This window comes from Urtica dioica, chromosome 8, assembly GCF_054948205.1.
Source record: "Urtica dioica subsp. dioica isolate 48M chromosome 8, U.dioica_male_clone48M_v1_H2, whole genome shotgun sequence".
NCBI lineage: Eukaryota > Viridiplantae > Streptophyta > Magnoliopsida > Rosales > Urticaceae > Urtica > Urtica dioica.
In genome coordinates, this window is record NC_142763.1 from 487022 (window position 1) to 509300 (window position 22279).

General features: G+C 35.3%; 3 protein-coding genes and 1 long non-coding RNA gene across 5 annotated transcripts; 1 reads left to right on the plus strand and 3 right to left on the minus strand.

The window, feature by feature from the left end:
- Window positions 1-8808: 8808 nt before the first annotated feature.
- LOC149386916 (DUF538 family protein, putative (Protein of unknown function, DUF538)) lies at window positions 8809-9907 on the minus strand. Its single transcript, XM_089621657.1, has 2 exons — window positions 9392-9907; window positions 8809-8997 (listed from the first exon to the last, which is right to left on the minus strand). Exon 1 carries the CDS (start codon window positions 9867-9869, stop codon window positions 9399-9401), a length of 471 nt encoding a protein of 156 aa, XP_089477783.1. The 5' UTR covers window positions 9870-9907; the 3' UTR covers window positions 8809-8997; window positions 9392-9398.
- Window positions 9908-11089: 1182 nt separating this feature from the next.
- Window positions 11090-12754, minus strand: LOC149386917 (transmembrane protein, putative (Protein of unknown function, DUF538)). Its single transcript, XM_089621730.1, has 2 exons — window positions 12100-12754; window positions 11090-11430 (listed from the first exon to the last, which is right to left on the minus strand). Exons 1-2 carry the CDS (start codon window positions 12631-12633, stop codon window positions 11386-11388), a joined length of 579 nt encoding a protein of 192 aa, XP_089477856.1. The 5' UTR covers window positions 12634-12754; the 3' UTR covers window positions 11090-11385.
- A 5661-nt stretch (window positions 12755-18415) lies between these two features.
- On the plus strand, window positions 18416-19659 carry LOC149386918 (uncharacterized). Its single transcript, XR_016301086.1, has 3 exons — window positions 18416-18490; window positions 18582-18686; window positions 19302-19659. It is a non-coding gene; the product is annotated as an uncharacterized LOC149386918 (long non-coding RNA).
- Window positions 19660-20900: 1241 nt separating this feature from the next.
- On the minus strand, window positions 20901-21963 carry LOC149386919 (non-specific lipid transfer protein GPI-anchored 14-like). Of its 2 annotated transcripts, none has more exons than XM_089623822.1 (3): window positions 21540-21963; window positions 21371-21436; window positions 20901-21241 (listed from the first exon to the last, which is right to left on the minus strand). In XM_089623822.1, exons 1-3 carry the CDS (start codon window positions 21865-21867, stop codon window positions 21108-21110), a joined length of 528 nt encoding a protein of 175 aa, XP_089479948.1. In that variant the 5' UTR covers window positions 21868-21963; the 3' UTR covers window positions 20901-21107. The 2 variants fall into 2 exon arrangements, with proteins under 2 accessions (XP_089479948.1, XP_089479947.1); XM_089623821.1 differs by having other exon boundaries at window positions 21362-21436; window positions 21540-21960.
- Window positions 21964-22279: the final 316 nt, after the last annotated feature.

Sequence of the window (22279 nt, forward strand, 5' to 3'; positions counted from 1 at the left end):
CTTATCAACTGCAGTGTGTTGTCTCAAGAATGTTTCATCATCGCTTGTCGGAGAAAATAAACGCATCATTTCCGTCAAATCGTTCATGTCCTTCGGTATGAGAATTGTCTATTCCAAATCCTCATTTGCCAACAGTTCGGAGACAACTCTTTCAAGGTTTTTATAGTATTCAATTACAGCTTCATCGGTCTTCACTTTTAATCGAACACTCCGCGGCTTAACTTTAGCTTCATCTTCATCCACTACCACTAAATTTTCCAGCGCGAAAGACACAAGGCAGAACTCGGATCTGTGAATATGTAAGAGGACATTGAGCAAAGCTTTATCATCCTCATATACGTGTCAGTCATCAAAGTTACATCTTTTGCGTTAACCTGCTGACCAGGTGCGGAGGGCACTGTGTACTTAATCACAGGTCTATTCTCGACCCCTTTGTTGTTCTTCCAGTCCATTAGTAGTGCCTCCGCATCTAGCCAGCATGTTATCGCAAAAGAAGTAGCTTGAGTGACTGACACGTATAAGAGGATGATAAAAGCCTTTCTCAATGTCATGAAAGGGTTATCTCCGAATTGTTGGCTAATGTAGATTTGACGGAGACATTCCCAAACTAAAAGAAATAAACGGTTTGACGGAAAGGATGCGCTTGTTTTCCCCGACAAGCGATGATGAAATGTTCTCGAGACAACACATTGTAGTGATGAATGTTCATAAAAGAATGAGTTTCATGAGAGCCATTTAGAGAATTTCGAGGACTTCGCAGCGCTTGATTGCCAGTATAGTGCAGCATATGACGCTTACTGTATCGATAAACTTGGCACACTCGGTTCATCAGGCTGGGATCATCATGTCCGAAAGTTTCCACCATTGCTCACCGTGCTCAACTACGTCGACAGACTTGGATACATGACACATCATAATTGGATGTCAATGTTTTGGCGTATGGATCTAGAGGGTTTCTGAGTTTTTTTTTTTTCTCGAGTTTGTTGAAATTGCTGTTGATTATGAGTGAGAATTGAAACGTTGAAGCTAAGACTCATAGATTTCAGAGGTTGAAGCTAAGATAGTTGTGGTTTTAGGTATAGAACCCAATCAATCTGTGCGTAGCCAAATTCCGTAATCTTTGCTCATTGTTGTGTGTTTAGGCATAGAATCCAAAAAATCTATCTGTTACTTCTTTGATCATTGTAAAATTGCCTTTTGCTGGTGGCTTATTGGATGAAGTACTGTGCTCATCGTTTATGGTTTGATTGCTTAACTGATGGATTATTGGTTTGATTTTGAAGCTAGTTCGAGTAGGTAAAAGAATGGAGAATGGCGATGGAGACTGGAATAAAGTTGTGCCGCGAAGAAAAGGTATGCGTTGTCGTGAGTACTATGGGACAATCTGACTACCCGTATTACATTTACATTGTCGATCCATACGAAACCAAGGCTCCGACGACAAATCCGTCGGAGATCATAGTATTAGGTGAGGGTTTCCCGAAATGTGCGGGCATAGCCTTGGTTGGTTCCACAGCGAGAGGATTCGAAGCAGATTCGTATTCCTCTCTGTCTGTCTACATATCTCAATCTCCATGGAGATGACAAGTACGTTGAGTTTTGCAAGGATAATCTCGGCACCATATCACCAATATCGACCGCAAGGCTTTTCCCTCGAACGGCCATGATCGGCGACCGAATCCTCGTGTTCTCGAGCTCGCTGTGCTCCAAGCACTCGAATTTCGAGCTCTACGATCCTCGCTCCGACGAGTGGTCCACGGTTCCCGAGCCTCCGGTGGCTTACCGGAAACTACAGATGAGGAAAATGTACTGCCAAGTGCTTTACCACATAGTCGAAGGCTCCGTTCTGTTCTCCATATAATTAGTGCAAGACTCTCTCTTATATTCTCTTGCTGGTTTAATTAGTGCTCTTTTCTCCATATAAGTAAAGAATGTTTGTTGCTTGTTATTTCTTGCTACCCTGTTCCCATGAATTGGAGAATATTTGTTCAACTGGATAATTGCATTTGTTCGTGACCTTGGAATCTTCACGGTGACCTGGCATTCTGGCCAACCAGAACAGTTAAATAATGGTCATATATAATAGAGGAGGGATGCAAAGTTTGAGCTTTGCATTTTGTATTAGATTGTATTTCTCTTTACATCCCATTAGATTTAAAATAATAGCCAATTCCATCGCAACCTCATTACTACTGGGCAAAAGCGTGTATTCACAATATATAAACATAACTTTATTTATGGAAATTTGTCCTCCAATTAAGAATCAATCATATTGAACTTTGTTCAAAGGACAAGATTATTCTTTAATTTAGTAATTACATGTACTCTATCTCACATGCAAAGATAATTCATGCTTATCAATAAGTGCTTTTATACAATTCTGATATTTCATATAGAGCATCTAGAAGAGATTTAACAATTTTCTCTAGTGTCAATATGGACAGAAAGAAAGAAAAAAAGTTGTCTTTTTTTTTTTTTCCTTCAACTAATTGAAATAGACAACATGGTAAATTAAAACTTTGTCACTTAAAGTAATCACGTTGTTCAAAATTTTAAAAAGGTGATTATTTCTGTATTTAATAAAAAAAAAAAAAAAAAAAGAGAAGACGATAGCTTTTGTATTTAAACTTGAACCCCTCGCGAATTTATGTCGTGGATGAGCGAATTTTTTCACGTTGTAGCTGTTTGTGAAATCTATTTATGAAAGCTTCGGCTCGGTCGTTGATATCTTCCTCGGGTTTTCGTTTGCTTATTGTTGCCAACTCTTTTTTGGAAATAATTCCATTCACTTTGCCGCTCATCTTCTGGCCCTTACCGCTCATGAAAGCTTCTCGGTTTTGATCCATGAATGCCTACTTGATATAGAATGTAAATATGAGGGATTTTTTTATGTAATTTTTTTTGGAGGGGATTGAGATCCAAAAATAGGAAAAAGAGTGTTTAAGGCTTATGAAGAATTTGTTGATGGATGGTTTGTTTGTAAGTTGCAAGAGAATCCGTGTATATATAGGTATATAGAGCCATGCGTAAGGCGTGGGGAATAAGCAAATTTACAATATCTACTAGTTATTGGCTTGTGATCAATTTGACAAAGATTTGTTTGATTTGCTAGTTCATTGATGCCATGTACTTTTACTTACTATAATAAGCTTTAATGGGACTACGAATAATATAATTTTCTTACTATATAAGACAATACACTAATATTAATGATGCTTATGCTCCCTAAAAGCATAATTATTGAATTAAAAAAATGTTATTGTAATGTGAAAGTATATATACACTAGTGATAAATATTTTAGATGCGGATGCATATTGATATTAGATAAGATCATATCATATCGGAGAGGAATGAGTTGTGCCTTGCGTGTATTGGATATATTTTTATCGCTACGATTACATGGAATCTATAATTGATTAGTATTTATGATCGTGGGTTTGGTTTTTAACGTGCTGTAATTTTACAATGCGAACGCAGGTTAATGGTTTATTATTTGCTGAATATTATATACATATATATTAATACAATTTAGCAAAATAGTCAATTTAAACGTTGGCAATTGCTAAATAGCCAATGTTTGGTAAATATTAGGTAAATAGCCAATTTTATATATTTACAAATGTAAATATTAAGTAAATATTCAATGCCATATTAAGCCATGCACGTCATCATTTATGACTATTTACCTAATATTTACCAAACCTTGGCTATTTAGCAATATCAAACGTTTAAGTTGACTATTTTTCTAATTTCATATTAATATATACTTCTAGCTAGTCAAACGGCATGCAAGTAGTTCTGCTGCGGGGATGTAGTTTAGGTAGCACTGTGTCGTTTCAATTGTGTGAGGGCATATGTTCAATCCAATAAAATGACGGCAAGTCTTAATAATTAAATTTTAAATATATATATATATATTTTTTAATTTGTGCTTCAATGTTACACTATATGTGTGACAGAAAAATTGTTAAAAAAAAAAAAAAAAAATTACTCGGGCTTGCTATACTTAATGTTGTATGAAATAATAGAGAAAGTCACGTAAGTAATTAATTAATCTTTTATAGTCTAAAAACTAAGTTTAACCAAACTCGCTTAGGTTGCTCTTGGAATAGGTGTTGAAGCTTTATTTATTAAGCCGGCCGGCCAAAACCCAAATCAAGCACGCAATCTCATACATCTAAGCACAGACAGTTAAGGTTTCTTCCATGGGAGAATAAAAGCAAAGCAAGAAATTATCAGATTCATGGAAACGGGGAAGATTAAAAGCGAAACATGAAATAACAAACATTCTGACTTACGGAATAAAGAAACAAGAGACTAGTACGATACCTAGAAACGAGCGCTAAACATGGAGAGTATTTGGAAATACAGAGTGAACATACACAGTGTATTGGATCGACCTAAAACCAGGCCTGACAGCTTCGAATCCCCTATCAGCATTATCATGAAAGTCGAATAAATAAAAAACCAGATGAGTCGAAATTAAACGCTCGGTGACAACCAAACCGTCGCCTAATATTATCGCCGGCTGATCTGCCGGAGCGTCAGTTTCGTCGGGGTTCACAATATACATGTAGTACGGAGATTCAGATCTCTCCATGGCACCAGGGCCGGCCCAATATATAATGGGGCCTTAAGCGAAATTCAAAAATTAGACTTTTGAAAAAAAAAAACGATGACATATTATTAATTATTTCTAATAAAAATTAAAATATACATTGTAATCATAAGATCAAAAACAATGTCTATCATTATATAAACAACCCGAATTCATGAGGTCCCATTGTTGAGAGAATAAACCTATCGATCATGTTGTTTCAGGTCGATTAGGCATTGCTGCAAAAACTATAGAACCATATCGAGATGAAGATCGTCATAATCCCGCAACATGTCTATCATTATACTTTCCCGATAACAAACAGTGATATAACTTGACTATCTCATTATAATCTGAGTGCACAGGGAGTTGTATTGACAGTCAAGAATATATGGATACTATGATAACAATTCTTAGTATGATTGAATACTATCAACCATAGTTGAGAATAACTGAATACTATCATGTCCCTTGAATAAACAAGAAACAGTCTTGATACACTGTATTACCTTCATTAGTCCTTATGATCGAGCGTTATTAACTCCCGATAACAACAAGAAACGATACCATTATTCAACTCAGTTCCTTGCTGCATTATTCTATCATGAATACAAACCAATCAGAGACCTCATTAACAAAAGAAAAGTAACGATGATATATTTGATTATGAAAAATAGCATATAATAAATAGAACTCCATAAATCAAATTTTAACTCACATGTTAAGCCTCTAACTCTTTTGAACCTCTCTTAATGCATCTTTTATTTTAAACGGCCATTATCATCTTCATGCTGGTTGGTACCTGAAAAGCTAGTTTTCAAAGCTTCAAAATCAGAAAAGACTCCTACAAATTTATCTCTTTTTCAGACGCAATCCTATAAAAAATTAATGAAAAGTCGCTGAACAAATTCATTTAAAAATCTTTGTGGGTGGACATAATCGGAAGTGAAAGTAGACCTTATTTGATTTTAAGTTAATGATCACTTAATAATCAAATGGGCCAACTACAACATTTAGCCAGCCAAAAAACACATACACCCATAACAACAACATTGGGCCGTACTTGAGTATAAATGTCCAACAGCAAAAGCAATCAACAACAGCAAAATTACGTGATGGAGAGTAGCAGCAATTCAAGGTCCATTTACCACTCAATAACATCAAAATTAGGGCCTATTTTTCCTCACAAAATTAAGAGGCCTTAAGCGGCTGCTTAGCCCGCTTAACTATCGGGCCGGCCCTGCATGGCACTTTAGAAGTTAGAACAATGCATACATTTTCTTCGCCGCACAATGAACTTTAATTAAACTAATTAGCTATAGAATTTAAAATGGCCAGGTGTACTTTGTTTATATTTATGATTTAATGCTGTTTAATCTTTAGTTCTAAACTTTTTTTTAGTTAAAAACTACATTTTTTTAGTTTTTGAAATGAAAATCTTGGTGTAATCTTTTCAAAATTAAAAGCTTCGTGTGGACGTATGTGTAAATATTGAAGTCTTTAAGTGAGTGTACAATAAAATTAGATAATAAGCAAATTTTAAACTTTATTTATTTATTTATTTATTTACAACTCAGTACATGAGCATTGAGAAGCCTGCTCTGCGAAACAATGGCGTGTTTGGCTAAACAGTGAGCCACACCGGTCATCATCGGAGAAGAATACTGACCGAATCCAGACTTTTCTCAAATTAGCAAAATTTATCGTGCCGTCTTGCAAAAGTTAGCTTTTTTTCCCTACTAATTGAAATAAAAATAGACAACATGGGTAAATTTATAGCTGCCCAATATATGGAACACGTGAAATGGGATCCCCTGATCCCGTCTCATATTTAAAGCGATCATATGGAACACAAAGTAATAACGTTGTTCAAAATTAAAAACAAAAAAAGGCGTATATTTTTCTAATTACATTTAAACCCCACCCCGGGAAATCATGTCTTGGAAGCGATTGAGCGAATCTTCTCACGCTGTAGCTGTTTGTGAAATTTATTTATGAAAGCTTCGGCTCGGTCGTTGATATCTTCCTCGGGTTTCCGTTTGGTTATTGTTGCCAACTCATTTTTGGAGACAATTCCATTCACTTTTCCGCTCATCTTCTGGCCCTTACCGCTCACGGCAGCTTCTCGGTTTTGATCCATGAATGCCTACTTGATATAGAATGTAAATATGAGGGGTTTTTTTATAATTTTTTTTTGGGGGGGTTGAGAATTGTAGATCCAAAAATAGGAAAAAGGGTACCAAAGGCTTGTGAAGTAATTGTTGATTGTTTGCCTACTTGATGGTTTGTTTGTAAGTTGCAAGAGAAGCTGTGTATTTATAGGTATATAGAACCATATGAGTACGGCGTGGGAAATAAGCAATTTTCAATATCTACTACCTATTGGCTTGTGATCAATTTGACGAAGATTTGTTTTATTTTCTAGTTCATTGATGCCTTGTACTTTTGCTTACTATAATGAGCTTTAATGGGATTAAGAATATTAGAATTTTCTTACTATACAAGACAATACAATTATTGAATTAAAAAAACAATGATTGTATTGTGAAAGTATATGAATACTAGTGATGAATATGTTAGATGCGATACATATTGATATAGGATAAGATCATATCATATAGGGGAGAGGAATGAGTTGTGCCTTACGTGTATTGGATATGATTTTATCGCTACGATCACATGGAATCCAAACTTTGACAGTTTAGCTATACGTATTGACTACTTATAATATAGATGAATTATTTTCCTACTTTTATGAATTATATACATGGATAATTATTTGTTTTACACTTGTACATTCAAATTTGACTAGATAAACTTTCGTTATACAATTCTATAAGTTTTAAGTGACTGTTTAGTTAGAGCAACAGCTAGTGGTTAACTTTTATTTATTCATTCGTAAAGAGTACCTAAACTAAAGACCTATGAAAAATTCGGCCAAAATCAGTTAATAACGGTTTGATTTTTTAACTCGTTAAAATTATCCTCAGTGAACTTTAACCAAAGTTCAGATTGTTTCGCTAAATAATAATATGGTCATAGGTTTATAAATAAGTAAAATTTTATTCTTCATTGTGCGTGTTTATGAACATTGATGTTCATATGAACGATTAAATGAGGCTTAAAAATAAGATTAGTTATACTACTTAAACAATATTTGCAGGTGTGCTAGCAGCAGTAAAAATATTATACGGTTTGCACAATCTCGCTATGGTATCAAGTGTTCGATCAAGACAAGCATTTTGTGCAAGCGATTGTGTTCTCGACGAGAAAAATAATGTTGGAGGATATTCGGGAAGGCCTAATGTGCTTAAGCAATTGAGAATATGCAACAAAAAAAAAAAAAAAGGCGGAGATAGAACTGTAATGACGATTTTATTAGAACTGATATGATCGAAGCTACCCCACCTTCATGTAGCTAGACTCGTGACATAGAAACAAGAAGTTGTTTTTTTTTTGTGTTTTTTTTTTTTTTTTGAACTGCACTTTTGTTCTTCACTAATGTGGTATTAAGATCCGCGAGTTTTGCTTAGGCATGTTTAGTTTTTGTTACATGCTTGAGCAGATTTTTTTACCAAGGCAATAATGAATTTTTTTTTTTTTTTTTTTTTTTTGCTTAGAAGGCGCGATTATGTGTTTGTTTTATAAGTTGTAACTATACTAAATTCTTGAAATAAACATCATTTTTTTTATTCACACAAACAGCTTGAGGGTGGCTACGGAGCGGGTGTGCCCACAACTTTGATTGTGCATTTATTATCTTTATAATGTACCTAACCCAATCGAGTAAATTAATAAACTTTGTTAGTCAACGCTAAAAACAATGACAATAGTATAGGGTCATCTAAGCAATGAAGTAAAAAGTAATACTTGGTGTTTTATGTAGATTATTATTATTTTTTTAAATGCGAAAGAAGGTTTCTAATGTAGAGTCAGCAATTACTTTTAAGGGACAATTGAAATTGACAATAAATCGTAAACGTAGCTTTAGATTTACATTTGTAATAATCGTACAGTTGGTGTTTGTGTGTTGCTCAATTTGCAGTTTCATCAAACTGAGTGAGCTTTATACTGAGTACTTACTGGAATAGACATTTAAATTGACAATAAATCACATTCGTATCCCTTAACAGCACTTTGATAGCATATTTAAGTAATTGGTTGCTTAATTAAATTGCTCCGCAACTAGTGATTTGTGTGTGTGCGTGTATGTTTCAAATTTCAATATACAGTTGATACTGATTACTGTAATACATAGTTTACTTTACAATAAAAAGTCTCAACAACACATAGCTGTTCATACAAGACTAATAATACTATCAACTCTTACACCAAACAAGAAGAGAAAGCTTCTTCTAAAGCCACCTTATTTTCACTTAAACTTTACTCCACATTACATCTGCAAATCACAGCCAAAATTAAACAAAGTGTAAGCTTTGTGTTTAAAACCTCCACAAAAGTTTATCAAGTTCAAATCTTCACACCAAATCTCAACATATGTCCTCTTAAACTAAGATTACTTTCACTACTAGAAATTGGCTTAATGCATCTTAAAGGAACCACAAAAAATCTACTAAATTATCTTGAAACCCCTCTTGTAACAAGTCACTTTTCACTCAAACCCCCGAGATTACGTCAAACTTTACCTTACAAAATTAAAGTCTAATTCAAAGCCTAAGAAACTTCATTTTTCCTCCCAAATCAGAGGAAACCAAAATCCAGACCAATTGTATTTATCATTAGCGATTTCGACATGCAATAACATCGAATAAGGACATGGAAAGGAATTATACCTGAAATTCAGATGGATTGAGTGAGCTTGGATTTGCAATCGGGAATGTCCTTGAACAGAGAGATCGACAGAGTCTCACTCAAGAATCCGACCTTAAACTCCACCGTCCCATCTTTGGCGTGAGCCACGATTCCGGTGATCGGCAACCACGCGAAGAACTTCTTCGCCTGAATCCCCGACGCGTCGGAGACCTTGCCCTGGCCGAGCTTCCCTTCGATGTGAGTCCCGTAGTAGACCAGATGGTCCTCGAAGTGAACGTAACACTCCGATCGGAGAGTCACCGAGAACGAACCGTCGTCGGCGAGGCTGTACGATTTCACGTTTCCCGGTAGAAGCCCCTTCGGCAATCCGTACTCCGGCAAAATGTCGTGAACATCGACGATCGGACCTCCGGCGGATTCGGCGGCGAAGGAATCCGAGAGGACGGCGAACGCGGTGAGGATCAGGATTCCGGTGGTTGACCAACTCGAAGACGCCATTGTTGCTCTTCTTGGATGCTTTCTTTCTTTCTAGTCTCTCTATATATAATACGCATAATTCTTTTTTCTATTTTTATGTTTAATTGTATATATGTCCTTGATTCTTTTCGTTATACAAAATTTGCCCCAACATTCACTAGAATTTCACACTTTTTGCATGGCAAATTAGCAATTGACCAAAAGATATTGGAAACTAGCAGTGTCAGTGTCATATCAAACGAGGAAGTCTTTATAAATAAATAAATAAAAAAACGAGGAAATCAACATTCAAACCTTGAGAATATAACATGGCCGATTGATAACAAAAAAGTATGCATGAAAATCCACCATTTTTGTGATACACACACAAATACAGTTACACACACAAATACAGTTACACAACATCTCAATGTCATAAATCATAATTATTTGCCTTGAGAGAAACTCACCAAAAGAAGTAAAGGATAAGCTTTAGTTAAAAATAAAATATAAATGAATAAATAAACACACATTTTATTTCGTAATAGTGTTAAGCCACATTAATTTTTCAAAACATTATCCATGAAATTCAAATAAATATTGGGACAGATGAGAAGAAAGACGTGCGACAATCATTTTTCGGAACAATATATATATATATATATATATATATATATATATATATATATATATATATATTCCCATCCACAATGTAATAATTGAGCATTGCACTGTTTTCATATTATGAAAAATAAAATAAAAATTGAGATTCCAAGTCACTCTCTCATTTACCATTTTTCATGCAGTTATGGCTTGGAAAGCAAAAGAACACCGACCGGTTCATTGTTTGCATTAAAATACCCTACAAAACGACAACATCTTGCTGGACCACCCCATCGGAAAATCCAATTTTTTCTCAACCTAACCCGATGAAATAAAATAAAATAAACGTGATCTACTTGTATCATTTGGTTGTTTTATAATTATTTCACAAATTCATTTTCACATTGTGTGGGGTTTAGTTTACTCAGCAGAAGCAACCACCTGGCTTTGTCGTTTTGTATCTGTACTAATTTCAATTTTAGTTTTTCCAAAGTTTGAGCTCTTGCTTTAATTAACTTTTTGTCCAATTAACACGTTGCTTGTGTTACAATGAGGTTGTAATTTACTTGTAATTTTCTCCTTGACACTCAGTAATATATAGATTTGTGGTGGTTTATCTAACCTTTGACACGTTTTATGCTTTTTTTTCTGATTCTGCATTATATTCACATTGCTTTTCTAGTGTTTTTATATTGATTCCTGGTTTGAAACCGAATCCAAACAAATAAGAGCTTACACTTGGAATATGTAACTTTTCAATAAGGAGTTTCAAGCAGAGATCACAGAAACACACAGCTTCTAAAATACAGCTTTGCCAACATGTTCTGCTAAATTGACCATGTTGACTCTTGACTTTTTTTTTCTTCTTTTCTTTTACCCGGACGATTTTGAACATTTCGGCAAAATATACCAAACAAGGGCTTTATTGAGATAAAAATGGACTTCGTGTCGATTACTACTCAGTGAGTAACATCTCTAACTCTTTGGTTGCATTTGGAAGCTGCAAATAACATGGTCCAACACAAGACATTAGAGAGAAGAAAAAGAAACCATAGTGTGAAATTTTCTGATACAAGTTTATTGTGCCATTAGTTGAAATGAATTTGCAAGAAAAAAAAACCCTCAAATAATCCCAAACCAACCAAATATTGAAGAAAAAGATCTATCAATGGTATAGCTGCTCAACAAAAGTTGTTCTTGCACTGTAACAAGAATGTCAACCTTTTAGGGAAGTTGACCATTCTGAATAAGAGTGTTACTAGACATGAAGTTGAAGGCAAAGTAAAAAAATCTGTTGAGATGTTCATTTACATATTACACTAAATATTTCGTTTCATACACATCTACTTCAAATATCAAGCAAAGATTGAGTCTTGAAAAATCAGTTCATCAATCGAAGCTTAAAACTCTACAAGAAAATCACTTCAGAAGAAAAACAGTTTTCATAACGGTCTCCACATTATAGGAGTCACCATTCAGTTACTCAATCTACAAAAAAAAAAATAACTTGGAAACCAAACCAACAATCTCTAAAACTAATCACAATGAAGAAAAAAGTCAACACAAAAACCACTCCATTACTGCTCAATTCAATCCACCAAAAGTCTATTAAACCCTTAAACCAAAATCAACCATATCTCGGTTAACAAAGTAATGATTGGGATAGTACCTGAAGAGTTTGGGGGTTGAACATGAACGAGCGAAGAGTAGAAGAACAAGAAGATTGAGCGCCATAGTAGCAAGTCCTAACAATCTTGAACTGGTCAAGGTCAAGTTTTTTATTAATGAACCCAACTTTGAAGTAAATGGTATCAGAAGGAGGCAAATCGACTCTGATCTCGTCCACGTCGAACCAAATGAAGAATCTCCGGACTTGAATCCCTTTCAGCTCCGTGATCGAGCCGTAGCTAAGCTTGCCCGTTATGATATTGTCGTAGAACATATAGTATTCGAGCTCCAGGTAACAAGGCCCTTTCAAAACGACAGTGAATTGACCGTCGTTTCCGGAGAAGGTGTAGTTGACGACTGAGTCCGGTAAGAGTCCGCTCGGAAGCCCGAATTTGGGGAGGATGTCGAACACCGTCGGTGACCCCGACGGCGATTCGGCGTCGTAAGTACTCGCCGTGGAAATCAGAGGATTAAGTATGAGTAGTAGAAGAAGAAGAAGAAGAGTCGTTGCGACAGTGATCGGATTTGAAGCCATTACTAAAGATCCAATCTTTTTTTTTTCTTCGGCTCTGTTTGTTTGTTTCTTTTTGGTTTTTTTGTATATATTTTTTTTTAATTCTTTTCTTATACGATTTTTTTTGGGTTTTCTTCGTATTTATATTTGGATAGTGAATTTATTTATTTATTTAGTGGTGGAGGGGGAAGGTAAGAAGAATGGTCGTGATTTGAAAATTATTTATTTATTTATTAATATTATTGTTCTGTTTGAAGATTTTTTTAATTTATATATAAAAGTTGTCAAATGCTTTTAATACATAATGGGTATGAAATCTAAGAGTACGAACACGTTACATCTCTTAGTAAGATAAAATGAGACCTCGAGTTAATAATGATTCAATTATAGAACTGGATGAAAATACGTTGAGTTGGAATTTTCGACAATCGAAATATATACCACACTAAAATTCGAGCGATTCATTGACTCTTTCAAATTAAAGTGCTCGAGTACCACTAAACGTGGTAAAAGACGTTCGATTGTTTGCACCGCCAAAAGACCAACAAAAAAACTCGAACTAAGAACCCTATAGATGATTAAGTCATCTTTGGAACAGAAAAACCCTCATAGTATAGTGGACAAAGTATCAAAGCTTAAACAATCCAAATGCAAAAGATGAATTAAGCTAAAACTAACATATTATCTAAAAACACACCACAAGAACAATAAATACTATTAACGCACGGAGGAAGTCGCGGTGAAATAGGACACAGGGCTGGGGAGGCAGAGAGAAAGGATGACCGTAACGACACCGTCGAGAGGATCGGAGCTGGAGGCGGCGAAGGTGAGACCAAATCTGGACATCGTTAGGATGGGTGAGACAAAGTCCGGCGAGAATGGCGTGTAATGCTCCAAAAGTGATGGTATATAGAGAAAATGACCAAAACCTTTATCTATTTTTAGGTCGGAGGACACCGGAGAGTGGTGTCTCACTCCTTAAAGGGAAGATGGTGGTTGAGAACCAAGAAACTTTAAGTTTTTTTTGTAGATAAAAATAAAGGGACTAGAGAAAGTAGATCTAGACCTTGTTTTAAGATTTTTATTTGTATTAATACTAGACAATTTTTCATTAAATTTCAATCGAGTATTTAGATTATATGAAAAAAATACGCAATGAAATAAAAACTATACCGTAGTAAAGCATTTTTGCTCTAATGGCTCTTATTTTCTTTGATTGATCTTGAAATTGAGCAATTTTTCTATATTACAAAATCAAAGTAATGTTGAGCTAGTCGCTTGAGTGTGTATTACAAGGTTTATATGTTGGTGGTCGATAATTTACGGATAACTCTAAATTTTCAATTTTTGAGAAGTGAGACTATCGGATAAAGTTACATAATATAGATATAAATTTTTCAAATTGTATTTTATTTTTTAATTTTTTTAGAATTGACATTGATCAAAATTATATGATATATTAATAGTGCAATTGGATATCTCATTGATTGTGCGGTTGTGAAAAGATAATGGTACTGCCAAAGTTCATTTATTGATTATGGCGTGATATGGTCTATGTCCTATCTTTTTTATGCGACCGTTGTATTCAATGTTATTATTTTTTCGAAATGATGACTAATAATGAAATAGATCAGGGTAGAGATAAGGTAGGATGTACATAATATGCTATATCATTCACAAATAATTTGAAGCTTAATGTATTTCATTATATATGCATAATTTTCTAAACGGTATACTGCATTTATTGGTATGTATATATTACTATGATATGCATGTGTTATAGAGTGCACCAATGTGTATTTATTTTCGATTCTTTTAAATTTTAATCGACTCCATTACGTAGTTCATGTGTGCAACATTTTTTTAATAGCTTAATGACATATATATAAATCGTGTTATTTTATGTAGCATGAGAGTCGAGGCAGATATTAGTCTTGTATGATATAGGAAAAACAATGTCTTTCTACTTTTATGTTTCTCTTGTCAAGAGAAAGAATATATATAAGATCAGCTCTTTTTCTTGGTCAAAGATAATTTAATTTTTTTAAGTTAGAAATATAAAATAAAAGGGGGAGTATTATACTGAAATTTAGAACAAGGACAATAGAGAGCAGCCACATGATATAGGGTTGATTTTGATCGTGTTTCAATTATTTAAGGGATTATTTAATAAACATTGTTGACTTCTCCATCCACATGTTTCGCAAGGTCTTATCTCTTTTTTCTTCTTTTTTTTTTTTTTTTTTTTTTCTTTTTTGTTTTTTCAAACGTCTATTATATAGGTTAAACAATAATATGAAATAGCATTTTCATCAGCATGTTTAACTATCATTTTCCACTAGAGTTGCATTTAGTTACATAATACTTGGACTACATTTGGCCAAGAGTATAACAAAATATCACCGTTATAACTAAGCATTAAATTATCGATACCGATACCGAAATTTTGATTTTACTGATATATCGACTATCGACGAATATATCGACGGATACCTTATAACATTTTCAATACCGAGATGATATATCGACAAAACTCCTATAACAAATAATTATTATGTATACAACATTTAATGATACATATAACAATTATATTTTAAATATATTTATATATATAACATATCTATATATATAAATACTTAATGAATGAATATATAACATTTATTTGAATTTTAAACCACTTGATTTTAATTGAAACAAGGGAATTCAAACAAAAAATAAAAATAATAAATAAAACATATTTGATGCTATTTAGCTAACAAATAGAGTTCATATTGTGAAACAAAAATTGAAAGAAATCACTCCATAAACCTATGTAGTTCTATAAATTTTCATAAGCAATAATGAGTCTTCGTCGGCCAAAGAACTCAAGTTTAAATTTTTGGCAAAACAGAGCCATAAAAATGGGTATTTGAAGAATAATTTTTCTATTTTTGGCTGTTTTAGTCAATTTTCCAAAAATATCGGTATTTGATGAATAAAAATGATATTTAAGTTGTTATAGTAATTTTTATACCGAAATTCCCATTTTTTCCTTGATATCGACGATATATCGTAGGTATTTTGAACCTTGTAACAATAGAGAAATTGACACATCTATTATTATTTGAAAATTCATTTCTCATTTTCCACTAAAACATTAATTTGGACAATCTTACTAGTAAGTCCAAGTCAAGTGTGCAAATACTAGTTTGCACTCTCTTTATTCTTTTTTGTCTCTCGTTTCTCTTTTCTCTCACGCTTCTTCTCAATTTTCCTTTCTCTCATTTTTGTTGTCGGCTCAGGCGGCCTCCGGCGACATATATATGCGCTGTGGAGGCGGCGACGGAGATGGCCTGGGATTATGACGAGGCGACTTCTATTACATTTCTAGGTTAGGATAGATAAAAATTGGATTTGAGAATCGGGGAAAAACTAACTCTCATCTTGAATGATTGAGAGTGAAAATGTTTATTCCAAAACTTATGAGAAATGTACAAGTAAATGGCTTTATATAGCCATGAAACATAAAAGAAATAAAGGAAAATACAATGAAACAAATATGGAAAATACAACTTGTCGTACTTATCGTTTTATAGACATAAATGACGCCTATGGAAAATATTTGATCTCTAATTCACCCCCGCAAGATGAACTTTCCCGAAAGTTCATCTTGGATTGAACTTGGATATCGAAGAAGACAACTCGGAGAAGACCTCGATCGAATGAATGAAGAAAAAATTGACTTTGTGAAGAACCGGTCTTGTTTTGAGAAAAAAATTTCTCTGAGACATTTTGTCGAACACCTTGAGTGCGCTAAGAAGAACAGTATTTTCCCAATATGAATCCCTTTGCGAGCATGCCTGTCACCACGTCCTCTGCTTTGCGGAGCGCCGATTCGTCTCCCTCGCGTGCCTTATTTTCCATCACAGGAGGCACTAAAGCTTCTGGTGGCAACTCGTAATCCGGAGAAAGAGTGATTGTCACGGACATGTCTACAATCGTTGCTCCCGAAAGAAGGACAACAGTCTCGGCTCCTTGTGAATCCTTGAAGGTAACATATGCAACTTGCGACTGCTCGGTATCGCTCATCGTTTCAACATATTCGATATCACCCGAGGAAGAGAAAAACTCATGTAAGTCTCTCTCATTTGCTCCCAGGGAAACGTTGCTGACCTTGACAGATTTTACCTCGCTGGCGGGATTGTCTGACGAAGGGGATTAGAGGAAGTCTGATCGATCTCGCAATCAGAGGCAGTCGAATCGATAGTCTTCGGACGAGAGATTGATCGACGAGGACGTTTGAGAGTACCATGGCGGAGACGGGACAGATCAGGAGCGCCGTGACCGCCATGAATGCCGTCGCGTTGTAGCGGAGGATTCGGACCATCTCTCTCAGGATCTCAAGAGCGTTCATCGAGCGAAACTCGTTGCTTCTCGTACCGCCGTGTGTGTGATCGTAAGGCTTGAGTTAGTGCGGCGGAGAACGACATTGGTGTCGAGAACAATAATCGGCGACGGAGAAGGGTCGAGCGAGAAGCGAACATCTTTGGAGTCGCAGCATAGCGTACAGAAGGAAGCTCTGCAGTGGATGTCGTCTCTGAGGTAGTGTTCTCTGACGACCTTTGTGACCCTGCCACCTCTGGACTTCTTCACGAAGGATTTGTTGTGCAACATCTTTTTCTTCTTTCTTCTTTTTGTTTCTTGATTCTTGTTTTTTTTTCTTCGCTGGTTCCATTTAGGTTCACTGAGCTGCTTAGCCTTGGTGGAGAGAGAGAGAGAGGGAGACTCGATCTTGGACCAGAAGAGGATTGAGATCGACCGACAAAGAGAAATCCAGGAGCGACTCGAGACAGGTTGAGCGTGCTTCTTCTCTCTCGATGAAAACTCAGCTGTAGAAAAATCATTTTCTTCCTTCGGTCTTCGTAAACGCTGATCGGAAGATTTCTTCAGTTATTTCGACCACCGCGACAAAAACGATGATCGGAAACTATGAACTCGCCTCGTGGTACGTCGACGGAGGTGATGGGCGGACCGGAGAGGTCGATTGTGATAAGAAATTCTACGGCGGGATCGGCCGGAAAGGAATCATGGCATGACTTGCCAGAAGAATATCTTGAAGCCTTGACACGGCGGGACTCGCCGGAGAAGCCTCTTGAATCTTGACACGGCGGGACTCGCCGGAGAAGGATCTTGAAACTTTAACACGGCGGGACTCGCCGGGGAAGATCTTGAATGTCGACACGGCGGGACTTGCCGGAAGCAAATTCTTGATGAATGACACGGCTTGAAATCACCGGTGATGAATCTTGATAAAAATCGCTCCGAATGTCCGATGCGTCTCCGTCGATGAAGCTTTTCCGTCGATGAAGCGATGAGGAGAAGAACTTGAAATCGAGAAGAAGAGGCGCTCAATAATGTGACGATTCGGAGGAAAAAGGAAATCGACCTTCGTGAAATTCCACCGAGCTTGTCGTCGGAGATCTATTCCGGTCGTCGAGAAATCGGGGATGATGAAGTGGATTTCTCTAACCTAGAAAATCTAATGCGGAAATTCGCTCTGATACCATATTACATTTCTAGGTTAGGATAGATAGAAATTGGATTTGAGAATCGGGGAAAAACTAACTCTCATCTTGAATGATTGAGAGTGAAAATGTTTATTCCAAAACTTATGAGAAATGTACAAGTAAATGGCTTTATATAGCCATGAAACATAAAAGAAATAAATGAAAATACAATGAAACAAATATGGAAAATACAACTTGTCGTACTTATCGTTTAATAGACATAAACGACGCCTATGGAAAATATTTGATCTCTAATAACTTCAACTCCTTCGGCGGCCATGGCTCCACCTTTCACCTCCGCTTCCGCCATTTTTACTCCCTCTCAGACGCCCGTACATTTTTACTCCTTCTCCCTATTTCTCTATGAGATATGTTTTTAGAATTTGAATCGCTAGGGTTTGCGTTTTTTGTTTGTTTGTTTAGGAAGAGAGAGGCTGCGATATATGCGGCTTCGAGATCGCCGACGGAGCTCTGGCCATGAATCTCCATCCGTTCAAGAAGAGCACGACTTTCCTTCTCGGCAACAAGGTTCAACCAATCAATTCTCTATTATTCGATTTGCTTCCACTGGTCATCGAAAAAGACTTGTCTTGGCCTTGTTTAGTGTTCAGATAGATTGTTGGTTTTAGGTTATTGATTTGGTTCATAGGCTATTGAGAACATGGAAAACTGAATTGCAAGATAAATAGTAGGAGTTGATTATGATTGACCTGGATGTGTGAATGCGAATATTGTTGTGTTGATTATGATGAAGTTTGAAAAGTAGGAGTTGATTTACTGAGAAATGGTTGAAGAAGCTAGTGAAAGTGGTGTGTGTGTGTGTGTGTGTGTGTTTTTTTTTTTTTTAAGTGAAGAAGGTGTACTTTGAATCGAGTTTTTTTGTGGAGCTTTCTTTTTGGCCTTTATTTCGTGGAAAAAGAAGAAATGGGTTTTCGACTTTCATTATTCTTCATTTTATCGTTTATAAGTTGAATCAATAAAAAATTTTGTTTTGTAGAGAATTTCGGGCTGTTTTGTAATTTTTGTTGCAAAGAAACTTAAGAGGTTTTTATTTATTTATAATTATTTTATTTTTATTTTTGTTTATGAAAGTGATTATAGTGTGCTTGTGATTAATACATTTATTTTTATTTTGAAATTTAGACTAGCCTCGATTAGAGTTTTGGCGAAGCTGATTTCGGGGGAGGAGAATGTGAACGGGGTCAGGGGAAGATCAATTTTAGTACTTGAAGAGAGAAGAGAAAAATTGGTCTAAGAGTCAGAATCTTCTAGTCTCTCATAACTTCTCTTGTAGTGTATATAGAATTGACAAAATATTGATTTTGATTGAAATGTAGATTTTATTTCGAATGTGGTAATTGTTGATTTCTTTGTTCTCAAACATACAAGATCATTTGACAAGGTTGCTTGTATTTTTTATAATGGTCGATGTCTGCTTATAATGAGGCTATTTGATGTGTTTTATTTAATACTTACTCGATAATATCAAGTGTTTCAATATTTTTTTTATTTAATATTTACTATATCAAGTGTTTCAATGTTGTTTTTTTTTTTCAGAGTAAGAGAAGCCTTAAATTCTATTGATGGTTGAACGTTTTTAATATCTACTATATCAAGTGTTTCAGAGAAATTAGCGCTTACTGAAAGGCTAGTCAAATCAAATGTTTATAATGGTCAAGCAATCACAAGTAACCGTTTAAGACCCATTGAGACCACTCGGTTGTCACATAATCGTGTAGACGTGAGAATTGATCAGCCCACGATCTAACTTCATCCACCCATATAAAAAGTAGAACAAGACCAACGTTAAATCATCTAGACAATTGAGGCACGACAAATGACTTCACATAATTTTAGTACCCTAATCTATACTTAATTTATTTACTTCTTGTAACAATCGAGCCTGTTCGACATACACTAGTCTCCGTCGAGACAATGGTTCTACTTATTTATTGTCATCAACAATTTGACGCTAGACCGAAAACTATGGAAAGTTCATACAACGAAGAGAATAACGTTAAAATACGATGGCGAGTTCATTAGAAACACCCTTGATAAAAGCAGAAGTTCGTCAAGAAACATTGCTGTGCATAAAACAAGTTCAAAAAGATGCAAGAACGTCTACTACAATTAGAAAGAAAAAAAAAAAGCTCTCGAAGAGAAGATCAGGTCAAATGTGTCACGAAAGTCACTCCCGAGGACAATCACCCCAGCCAAAGGTCAGAGAGATCGGTACATAGCAACTATAGCAAGAATGAGAAGTTCGTTGATAAGTACTATCAACCATTCGTGGAGTTGTAATTTACATTTGCCATTTGTAACTTGTTGTGACGACTTACTTTAATTCCTGAAAGTTTTTCCTTCATTCTATAATTAATATCTTATTAATTACCGGCTCATATGCAAATAGTATTTTCAGTATTATTCAAAAATTTATTTTTCTACGTTTGGTTTAAGTAACCAATCATTATTTTATGCTAAAAGCTTGTCTTATTATTCAATAGGAGATCGACTTTATGATTTGTTTTTTTGAAAAGAATAATCGACTTTATGATTTGGAGTCACGGGTTACACATACAGCATACACTTGTTGTGCATATATTCTCTATTTGCACGTGAACAATTTATGTATCGTATGCAAAGGCTTTATGGTTTTTTGTGTAATTAGATAGTCATCATATGTAATTTAAAAATGAATTTTATTAACATTTTGGAAGTAGCATGAGATAGTAAACCAAAGCATAAACAAAATCAATCAGTTATATATTGAATCAAAATGCTATAAACACAACAAATCATGGTAGTTATCTATCACAACCAAAAACAAATTCGAAAAGTAATGCCAAAACATAAGAAATCAGTACATAAAAGTGTCAAACCATGAAATTAAAGCAGCAAAAATAAATAATAATAAACATAGAGAAAGAATAATAATAAAAAAGAAGAAGATCAAAGATAAAGAACAAGTTGCGGAGCCAAAAAGCCTATCAAAGTCCCAAAGGCCATCTCCAACATTCTTCCACCATCACTTTTTTCCTCAGAACTTGTACTACGACCTCCATGATCACTCGTTGAAATATTCCCTTCACAATTAACACACAATTCAATAACAAACGCATACATATATATTACGTCAAATAAGTACATAATCAACATGAAATTAATTAATTGTATAGTAATCATTATTAAATATCTATGCATACCAATCGTACTTGTCGCGTTGGCAAATCCCTCAAACACCTTAGCCTCTGAAGAGTTTGGAGCCAAATGAAGAAGATCTGCACGTAAAAAAAAAAGCATCATTTACGTCCACTTTAAGATTAAAAACCGTGTGTTTATATTATATATATATATATATATGTTAATTAATGAGATACTTACGAACGCAGTTAGAGATGTTGGTGGGGACGTGGCAGGCAGTAGGGAGGTTGAAGGCAATGGTAGAGTTGAGCTTGAGGCCGAGGTTAGGGTCATTTCGGTCATTTAGAAGGACGCAGAGACACTTGGCGCTATTCTGGACCACTTGCTTGAGGCCGGTGCAACAGTCGAGGGTCGGAGAATCGGAGTCACCGCCAACATACGGGAGACACGTGGCAAGCCCCACCAGCTTGTCACCGCACTCCGCTCGGTCTTCGTCCATCTTGTCCGCTCTCACTACTAGTAGTGCTAACAATAATATGCTTCCAAGTAGAGCTGATTTCTTTGCCATTAATTATAGTTTTATTTATTTATTTTGAGAGAGAGTTTTGATTGAGAGAGAGTACATCTTGTAGGTGTGTTTGTGTTGTATTTATATGCGGAGTTTTTTGTTATATTGTGTTCTCGTGAGTTTTATTTCTTTATTAAGAAACATGTTGAAGAGAGAGATATATGCCTATAATTTTAGTAATTAAGATATCACATGACAAAACATATCATATTATACAAATTAGTCGGCTAATTATTGATCTAGTACATAGTGAAATGTGTTATGTCGTCGAATTTCCTACCAGAAAAACGACATCTCGAGGGTGAAAGACGACGGTCCAACAATTCAATTGGAAAGTTAGTTAGCTTGGGTTAGAAGTAAACAAAGCTTGAGTTAGGAAAAAAACTGTTTTTTGTATAAACTCTGGACTTTA